This window comes from Mizuhopecten yessoensis, unplaced genomic scaffold, assembly GCF_002113885.1.
Source record: "Mizuhopecten yessoensis strain PY_sf001 unplaced genomic scaffold, ASM211388v2 scaffold716357, whole genome shotgun sequence".
Taxonomy (NCBI): domain Eukaryota; kingdom Metazoa; phylum Mollusca; class Bivalvia; order Pectinida; family Pectinidae; genus Mizuhopecten; species Mizuhopecten yessoensis.
In genome coordinates, this window is record NW_018480076.1 from 1,242,531 (window position 1) to 1,253,246 (window position 10,716).

The 10,716-nt window shown below is 36.4% G+C and overlaps 1 protein-coding gene across 3 annotated transcripts in view; it reads right to left on the bottom strand.

Annotated features, from left to right (window-relative positions):
- LOC110443694 (sex-determining transformer protein 2-like) overlaps positions 1-10,716 on the bottom strand; it is a 53,855-nt gene that overhangs the window by 6,840 nt on the left and 36,299 nt on the right. For 2 of the 3 annotated variants that reach the window (XM_021488069.1, XM_021488070.1), the window contains one exon: positions 1,150-2,182. In XM_021488069.1, coding sequence (XP_021343744.1) covers positions 1,150-2,182 — 1,033 coding nt within the window. Of the gene's footprint in view, positions 1-1,149; positions 2,183-9,319; positions 9,583-10,716 lie in introns of those variants that run through there. The other variant, XM_021488071.1, reaches the window with a different exon arrangement.

The window sequence follows — 10,716 nt, forward strand, 5'->3', positions numbered from 1 at the left end:
TTATACAAACTTGGATCCCCACTACCCAAGGATGCTCCACACCAAATATGGACCAAATCCTTTGATTCCTACAGAAAAAGATGGGTTTTAAAGAATAGTTTGCTATGTTTCCCCTATTGGGCTTTATCCGCCCATCAGGCCCCTAGGGAGCCAGACCCATGGTTTATACAAACTTGGATCCCCACTACCCAAGGATGCTCCACACCAAATATGGACCAAATCCTTTGATTCCTACAGAAAAAGATGGATTTTAAAGAATAGTTTGCTATGTTTCCCCTATTGGGCTTTATCCGCCCATCAGGCCCCTAGGGAGCCAGACCCATGGTTTATACAAACTTGGATCCCCACTACCCAAGGATGCTCCACACCAAATATGGACCAAATCCTTTCATTCCTACAGAAGAAGAAGGATTTTAAAGAAGAATTTGCTATGTTTCCCCTATTTGGCCCCGACGGACAACGGACGCTGCGGTATGGCATAACAAACCGAAGGACCAAGGCGAGCTAATAAAAACCTGACCAAGCACTAGGTATACTAGGTAATATCCATTTTTATCCAGTATTAAAATTTGCCCATCACAATTAATTATGTATATTATGTTGTTTACAACTGGTCACTGTAATGATGAATTGTCTTTATTACACGGGGGGGAAGGCAAAAGTTAATCTGCAGTGGAAAATTTCCACATAAACAGTAGATGGGAATAGTGACACAGCTAAACCTACTTACAGTCAGTCCCTTTAGGGTTACACTGTACTTTTACATGGCCTTGACATTATGAAAATGACCTTGACAAGGTGGGTAATAGAAAAAGGACTTACCAGGTACCTACATGTATTACCCTTTGGGCTACATTTACCCAGAACATGATCTTGACATGGTGGACAATAGAGAAAAGGATTTAACAATATTTCCCTTTGGGACACCTTTTACTAGAATACGACCTTGACTAGGTTGAAAATAGAAAAAGGACTGAACAATATTTCCCTTTGGGCCACCTTTTACTAAAATATGACATTGACATGGTGGACAATAGAAAAAGGACTTTCATTTATTTTTTTGGGGCTACTTTTTACTAGAACATGACCTTGACATGGTTGACATGACCTTCACAAGGTGGCCAATACAGTTTTAGTATATGGGCTTACCTAGTTCCCCGAGTGCAACCTTGTACTCTTGTATGATCTCATGTAAGCGTTGCAGATCGGAATATTCCAGAGGAGGGGGAATATCTGGTTCCTCGTCAATTTTTTTCTTTTCCATATTATCATCTAAAGAAACTTCAACGAGGTAGAATTTGGAACCATCATTAGTTCTAGTTAAAGATTTCCGCTTTACCGACTTCCTGTTTGGAAATTTGGACCCCGACTTTGGTCTCATTAGGATCTTGTCACTACTGTCAGAGACTTCCTCTGTTGCTGGCCCAGATAGTTTCTTCTGTAATGCTATCACGTTATCCCTGTTTAACTTTCCAGGTTTTATTGGTTCCTTTTGTCCACCATCTTGCTTATTATCAACAGATTTAAAATCGTTTCCCTTTCCACTGAATTTTCTCTGTAGTTCTTCCTGTATATTAGTTGATCCCTGTGTAGGAGTAATCACCCTTCGGGGTGTGACGGGTTTATCTTTTACAGGTGACATTTGGTCTCCAGGTTTATTTTCAGTTTTGTCCGAAGGTTTCGGAAACACTACAGGTTTTTTGGGTGCTATAGGTGGTGGTGCCATGCTACTAGCTCCAGAGAATGCTGTCGGAATGTTCAATTTACTTGACCTTTTTGCAGAATTGGCTGACACAGTGTTTGAATTTTCATCCTTATTTTCCTCCGGACTTGTTGTATTACTAAACCCAGTCTTTGCTGTCTTTGGAGGTAAACCAGAAATCTGTGGTTTATTAAACATGTCCACTCTGTTCTTCCATGATGGGAGCTCTGAAGTTATGTTTGTTGGTTTTTTGGAACCTTCTGCCGTCCCATTTGCTGTTTTCCCATCTTCCTCCGCTTTGTCTCCCTTTGGCGGTATTGACGGTGGTCCATGATTCGCAGCCCCTGGCATCGGTCTCATGATTTTTTTAGCAGGTGGTCTGAAGGGTTTTGTGTCAGCTGCCGGGGCCTCAAACAGGGATTTCATACGACTGACCGCTGTGACATTTCTGATATTACTGCCATCATCATAGATGTCGTCCTGAAAGAAAAGTTAAGGTAAACAAATTCATTATTTGGATTTTTTTAAATTTAAAATGAAAATAACAAGCTATGTACAGCAAATTCTTCTCCTGTTACAGTGGTGCCTGAGACCAACCCTTGTGTCAAGCATTTGGTGTATGTTTGCCAAGGGATTACCTGAACCTGGGTTGTAAATAGTGGTTTCTTCGGGGCGAAGACTTAGAAAAAGGAGGGAGGAATGTAGCGGAACTGGACTGGGTCAATTGTCGGCAACCAGATAGCTTAATTGGCAGAGTGTCTGTCTAGAGTTTGGAGGGTCCCGGGTTGAACCCGGCCATGCATTTTTCCTCTCCTGTTACATGTTGAAGATTGTTTTTGGATTCAATCACAAATGTTATATTGATAAAGTGTATGATTAGTTAAGAATGAAGTGTATGATTAGTTAAGAATGTAGTTTATGATTAGTTAAGAATGTAGTTTACAAAAAATGCAAACAAGTTTTAATTTTTTGGTGTTTTTTTTTCAGTTTGTAAGAAGTTGATCATAGAAACAAGAATTTGACAGACAGACGGATAGACAATGGACACAGCACCCTACCATAAACACACAGGCACTTTGTGGCAAGTAAACTATGAATCCTAAACAAAAATCATTCCTGTCAAAGACTAAGGTCTTACAGGGTTAACCCCAGGCATCAAACACATATAACGGAGTCAGCATACCTTACAGCACCTGTTCTGTACACTCACTCTGCATAGCTTGGTCGATAAGAACTGCTTAGTGCTATATCATGTAAGCTGTCAACAACTGATTGATGACATCAAAATACCAAAGGTGTGAATTTAGCATAACCAAATATTTAAACATTCACACTCATTCACATTTCGTCAATATGTATATACATGTATCGAGATGTCATCAACAATAATATTTACAATCTATACTGACATTTACACAATAACCATTGTTCCTGTAAATTGGAGTTATCTTCTCCTTGCCTCACCATACACAAGTTTCTATGACTTCAACAACAATACCTATGGGCAGAAGTATGTAAATTTCGCGCAAACATGACAAAATTATGTGACTTTATCAACAGTACTTGAAGCTAGATTAACCCCAGACTTCAAAACAGGAAAGATAGTAATGTGCTTTCAACGTGAGTGAACCAGCGACCCCCAGCTTCCCAGTCCGCTGCTCTATCGAATGAGCTAAACGGAAATTCCCTATACATTGTAGTGTAATCCTACATTGTGTATGTACAATTAAATTCTGTCACACTTCAACCCTTATCTCACATTAATATGTTTTGAAAATGAAACTTTTGTCTGCTGATCAAATGTATAAAATAGTTCTAAACTATTCACAGAACAAGAGTACCACGGGCGAACAATATACGCCCGTCAAATGCCATATAGTGTTATATACTTTCTTACATTGAACTAAGATCTGCATCATTCTAAGAGTGGTTAGCCGACATGCTATAAAAAACGTAGGAGAAAATCTCTGAACAAAAAAACAAATACATGTACTGAAATGAACAAAGGGCAATAACTTTTGCAAAAATCGTTGAATCAAAATTCTTTTAAGGGAGACACAACTTCATATTATGATTATAATGTATATTAAGTTTCAAAGAGATCTGTTAAAAAAAGGAAGGAGATTACCGGACAAAAATAAAATACTGAAATAAACAAAGGACAATAACTTTTGCAAAAAATGTTGAATCAAAATTCTTTTCAAGGAAACACAACATCATATCATGATTATCCGTAAAAATATGTAGAAGATCTCCGGACAAAAAATCAAATACTGAAATGAACAAAGGGCAATTACTTTTGGAAAAATTGTTGAATCAAAATTATTTTTAGGGAGACACAACCTCATATCATGATTATAATGTATATCAAGTTTCAAAGAGATCGGTCGAAAAATGTAGGAGGAGATTGCCTGACAAACAAAAGTTTACGCCGGACGGATGGATGGACGGACAACCCCATACCATAATACTTCCATCAAATTTGACGGGCAAATAAAAATACTGTAACTATAAGGAATATTGTTCTATTTTGGTCCAATTTTCACCTCATAACCTGACCAGAATAGAGAACTATTCCCTTAATGAATTTACACGGGGGTCAACTGAGGTTAAACATGGAGATAGGATGGATCTTTTGAGGGAAAATAGCAATAAATGCAACGAAAATGTTACTCAAGTCAATGTTAACAGACAGAAAATAACAAGAAAGGCAACAAAAATGGGACTTAGGTCCATTTTAATGGACACAGAAGCACACCTGGATGTACCCGAGTTTAATGAACGGTTGCAATATAAGTTAAGTATTTCAGGGAATGGGACACATGATGAATTTTACGGGAAATTACCACTTAGTAACAAAAATATTGCAACGAGGAGAAAGAGGCACAGATCTAGAGGGCTTGTTCTACATATCACATACACAGAAAAGCTACAAGTCAGACAGGTAATTTTGACACAGGTAAGTTACCTGTGGGGTAAGTATGAAACAGACTATAATTGGTTTGCCATTGTCTTCCTATATCAATATTTTTCTTTGTTCTCTAAAAAGTGGGGGAACTGAGATTAAAAACAAGTTTTATTTATTCACTCTGACACACTTACGTGTGTAACAAGAGGTCACATAAATATAGTAAATATGATACATGGCGTGTGATGATTAGTACACAATTACAACATTGTATATAGCATAGTTACATATAGAAAGAGCACAGCCTTGTACAGAAATTAAGTTAATATTTTTTCAAGCTTTTCTAGGAATCTACAAACCTTTGTGTAAATTTTTACATTAAATATGGTAAACAATCCTTGCATTTTTATTTGACTTGGATAAGTAAAATAAGGGGTGGTCGGGTGGTGCAGTGGATAGCGCACTTGCCTTTCACAAAGGCGACCGGGGTTCGATTCCCCGATCGGACGTGAAAAGGTTGGGGTCACCTGCCTGATCACGTGGGTTTTCTTCGGGTACTCCGGTTTCCTCCCACACTAAGACCCCCCCCAGGCGCTGACATCCGGGCCAACAAGAGTGATTAATATAAGTTGAAATAACTTGTTTCATAATTGTTGTAAAATAAATAAAGTTTATATTTTTTAAGTAAAATAATATTTTGGTATATATTTCTCTCATAGACTTTTAACTGAATCACTTTCACATATAAATAAGTAATGATATTCATCTCCAATGTCGGAATTACATAATGTACAGAACGAAATTTACACATGATTATCCTATCATTTGTATTAAGCTTAATTAAATATTTTTTCTTGTTCAAACTTTGTCTTAATTATTGAATGTTTGTCCTCTAGAGGAGTTAAGAATATCATCAAACCATTTCTGTATAAATTGATCCTTTAGTCTACTTTTAACAAGCCTCTTAATTTCGTCTCTTGAAAAAGAACATGTAGATTGATAGTACCACACATAGTTCAGGCCAGTTTGAGATAAAATATCTTTAACATATGCGAGCCAATTAAATAACACAGTTCCATTTTCTTGTAATGTATACATTAGCTTATAAATAGTACTTGATAACTTACTAGAGGTATAATCAACTTATGCCAGAATACTATTATTCTACATTTAATTTCGATGTCTAGTGGGTATCTTCCAAGCTCACTATAAACAATGAAATTGGGTGTACTTTTTTCTATAATGTTTGTGTTTTCAAAACCCCATATTTCTGATGAATACAGAAGAACTGGCATGATTAATGAATCAAATATCTTCAATTGTAGATCAACTGGTAATGATATGTTTCTCAAGTTATTATATAGACAGCAAACACTGATTTCTGTGCTTGTTTTTTTCCTTGCCTTAAAGAATCCTAGATAGGTATACCCTTCCAGTTTTTCTAATTCTACATTACATAATGTCTTCCCACCTCTCACAATGGAAAACTGTGGGCAATAAATCACTTGCTACCACATGTACAGTCCAATGCACACATAATCCCCTTCCGTGGCCAATCATGATTACATGACCATGAAAGGGTGTGTGCCCAGTGGACTGTGGTCACAAATGCTGTAAGAAAGGAGAGATAATCAATAAGTAAGTAATGATGAAGTCAATACAGTGGAAAGGATAAACTTAGTCGACACATTTAAAATAAGACAAAAAAATAAATAAATAAAGTTAACAAGAGGCCCATGGGCCTTAACGGTCACCTTAGTCCTAAAGTATTTATTTTTGTTGTTGAAATATGTACCAATTTGAGAAAAAATTGTAAAGAATAACTAAAGTTAAGTTTGTCAGGACCATGAGCTGATCATTCCTAGACCGATTTTCAGTTAGATCGGCCTATTAAAACTTGACTTTAAGTTTGAAATAGTTTTTTTCAAAATGGCGGTTGTGGCGGCCATAATGGATTTCTGATCGACCCGAAAAATAACAACACTTTGTCAGGACCATGAGTCGATCATTCCTACAAAGTTTCAGTTCAATCAGCCCAACAGAACTTGACTTTAAGTTTGAAATAGTTCTCAAAATGGCGGCCGTGGCAGCCATATTGGATTTCTGATCGACCCGAAAAATAACAACACTTGGTCAATGAGTTGTCAGTAACCTTCCCATGAAACATTAATGAAATCCCTTTGCCAGTATTTCAGCTTAAGTTGAAAATGTAAAATGTTAACTTGGCGACGCACGACGGACGACGACGACAGACGAAGACGGATAGCAATAGGTCACTTGAGATAAAGCTCAGGTGACCTAAAAATGGTCATTTCATGATTGAAAAACAAACAAACAAAATTACTGAATTGGCAGCGGTATTGATTTCCTTATCAGGTGAGAGATAAGCATTTCATGGAAAAGTTTATAATCTTTAGGAGCTGTTTCTTTATACAAAATTGCACATTCAAATATACCATTCATTGAAAGAAATGTAATTCCTTAGGGATTGATAAACCCTTACATTGTATGTATGGAAATGGTTTCAATATCCTGTCGACGTACTTTTGCGTCATCTTGAAAATTAAACTGAAAATGTAGTCAGAAATTCAACATTGTTTCCCGTATTTTGTTCTAATCGTTGAACAGACACTCCTTACCTTCTCTGACACTGGAGCTGGATAGTAATCCAAAAACACCTGTATCCATTATGAAGGATACACTCAGACTGGGCTATTGAGAATAAAGACAAACTTACCTGGTTCTGATTAGTACTCACTTACACAGGTACATGTAAATTATCTGCAGTGTAGGGTATAGGTAAAAAGATTGTCCAGGTGAACATTTTTTACTCAAGTTTTCTGTTTTGTTCGAGTTGGGAAGCATGCAGTAAGCCAGTTATTGCATGATTTCTCGTCACTCTGGACTTCGTTACTTGAAAACCATGCAATAACCTTTACTTGTTTTAATACTTGAAAACTATGCAATAACCTTTACACACCCCACACAGAGGTGCATGACTTATTTCTATTTATAAAAACACCTGCTTTTGATATAATTTCTTTTGACTCCTTACATTTAAATTACAGGTAAATACACCAGTACAGGTAAACACTGTTATCACTGCTGGGTCATAGACTTCCAATAGGGGGAAGTATTTTATAAAAACAGTTATAATGGTATACATGTACACAGACAACTCAAGACTTTAGACCAGAAATCAACAGGAAGCTTGAATATACTATTATCTCACATCAATGTCTCCGGCGACCTACCAAACCTACGCCATCATCGTCCTGGGTCGCTTTTCCACAAAAAACACATTATGTGAAAAAAATATACTTAAAGAAAAACATTTAATTCATTAATACATGGATTTGCTTTATCACTGATCTTCATTGCCGTTTTGTGTTTCTATTAATATACAAAATATCTTTGTTTTGCTATTGATATCCATTTGTCTTTTTGTATGTTTTTTAAGATACAAAATATTTCTTTTAATGCAAACATAACCCTGATTTATACACTTTTACAGTGTGCATCCAGTGAACTTTACCCATGGAGATTCCTACCTTAGGTGGTTCCCAACCAGGGGTGACTGTTCCACAACCTTTACCCTCAATTCACCTCACCCACAGTGACCTTTACCCTCAGTGATTCTAACCCAAGGTGACATATACCAAGTGACCTATAACCTTGGTGATTACAAAGGTGACCTTTCACCTTCAGTGATCCTAACTCACTGTGACTTTTACCAAATGACCTTTACTCTCATTGATCCTAATAAGCTAAGGTGACCATTACCCTCAGTGATCCTAACTTAAGGTGACCTTTACCCTCAATGATCTTAACCTATAATAACCTTTACCAAAGAACTTTTTACCTATGGAGACCAAAGGTGCCTCTACCCCAGGGGTTTTACTTACCCTAACCTATCCTCATTAATGGTCACCTTTACAAATAAATCTTTACCTGACAACTTTAACCCATGATGGTCCTGAGGACCTGTCCTTGAAAACCCAGGGACATACATCAAAAGAGTTTCTTATCCATAATGGCCTTTATCCACGGTGACCTTTACTTGGTGACCTGGTGACCTACTTAATGTGTTTTGTTGTACCTTTTTTATAATGTCAAAGCACGTACATTTGGCAACAAGTTTGGTAGCATTGATTTGTGAGGAAAGGCAAATAAACAGTATATTATTCTGGTTTGGCCTTTAACTACATCACAATTACTACCTGGTCGTACACATACACACCACTGTCATATACAGCATCACCATGATTAATGCATTGCTCATCTCATATTTACTTCATATATATATATATATAGCCTGCAAAGAATTTATAATCTCATGTACGCGAGTTTCCCTCTTCTTATCAATATTCTATGGTATGTCAATACATGTACAAACAATACTTTAAGATAAAGCGGCATTGTATCCTGTGATTATTTTTACATAAACAAAATTGACATACATCAGACAAGGCAATAAGGAAATACCATTTATAATCTAACTAAATCAAGTACTGAGCCATGTTGATAAAACTCTTGTGAAAGTCCATGATTTTAAAATATATAGCTTCATCATTTACTTGATAATTATATCAAGAACAAGAGTTGTTTAAATATCATTCATGTAAAATTAAATAACAAGTGAAAATATATTTCCCATGTTGAAGCAAGAAGGAAGTAAAAATGTCCTTCCCAGTACAGATAATACTTACTTTGTAGAACGATCTAAGGCTCTGTAGTCGAGGATTGTAACCTTAAAATGGTATTTCCATAGAATTACACCTTCCCTGGCAAAATATATATCCTCAATCAAAATGATAAAAACTTGACATTTTAAGCAAAAGTTTAACATGAACTACCACAAACGTGTGTTATGAAGTGTATTTACAGTATTACCACTTCCTGGTAGACGTATTTCTATACACACACATCGACCTTATACATTAAGTTCCTTATCTATGAGCGTTCACTCAACCATGACAACGATGACAGCAGTAATATTTGACAGTTGTTGATATGTTATTTGTGAGGGATGACCTCCTGGTGTCAATACACCTGTTTTACCCAGTGAGTGTCTGGCCTTGATAGCCTCTAGCAACAAACGACACCATTAGATCGGTTCACCATTAGATCACAGGGGCCAATCATTACAGGTGTTCATATTGTTAAAATATGTCATCAAAATTGATAGACATCCAAGATGACATGCAGAAGATTATAAAACTTAAATAATGGCACTGCACAGAAATCCTTTAAAGGATTACTGCAGACTGTAGAGAGGTAGTATGACAGGCTTAGCCTTAAAATGACTTAATGGGTATAACATGGTGTGACTTTCCCTATTGTCCACAATGGACCTTTTTTACCTGGGTAACCCCCGATCTATATATAGATGAACGAACTAGATATGAGCCACTGTGTGACTCTAACTTTTACAAGAGTAAATCGTACCTGTAGGATTGATGTTCAGGCCTGGGAAGCCCAGCTTTAACTAAACATCCAGACGACAATTGTTCTAGCAGAGCTGGCTCTGTAAATGTCAACCTCACAGGCTCTGAACTCATTTAGTTGCAATCCAAATAAGGTATTAATAGTCTGTGGTCTTAGAAATCTATAAAAAATAAATGTTTACCTCTAAATAGAGGTACCTTATTCTATTGGTTGATATAAACAAGTGTCCTCAATAAAATGATACCATATCATATTGCCTTTACAGAGATACCACATGGTATTGTCTGATATAAACAGGTGCTCTATACAGAGGTACTATATTGTATTGTCTTATATAGACAGGTGTCCTCTATACAGAGGTACTATATTGTATTGTCTTATATAGACAGGTGTCCTCTATACAGAGTTACTATATTGTATTGTCTGATATAAATAAGTGTCCTCTATACAGAGGTACTATATTGTATTGTCTTATATAGACAGGTGTCCGCTATACAGTTGTACTATAATGTATTGTCTGATATAAACAGGTGTATGCTATACAGAGGTACTATATTGTATTGTCTGATATAAACAGGTGACCTCTATACAGAGGTACTATATTGTATTGTCTGATATAAACAGGTGACCTCTATACAGAGGTACTATATTGTATTGT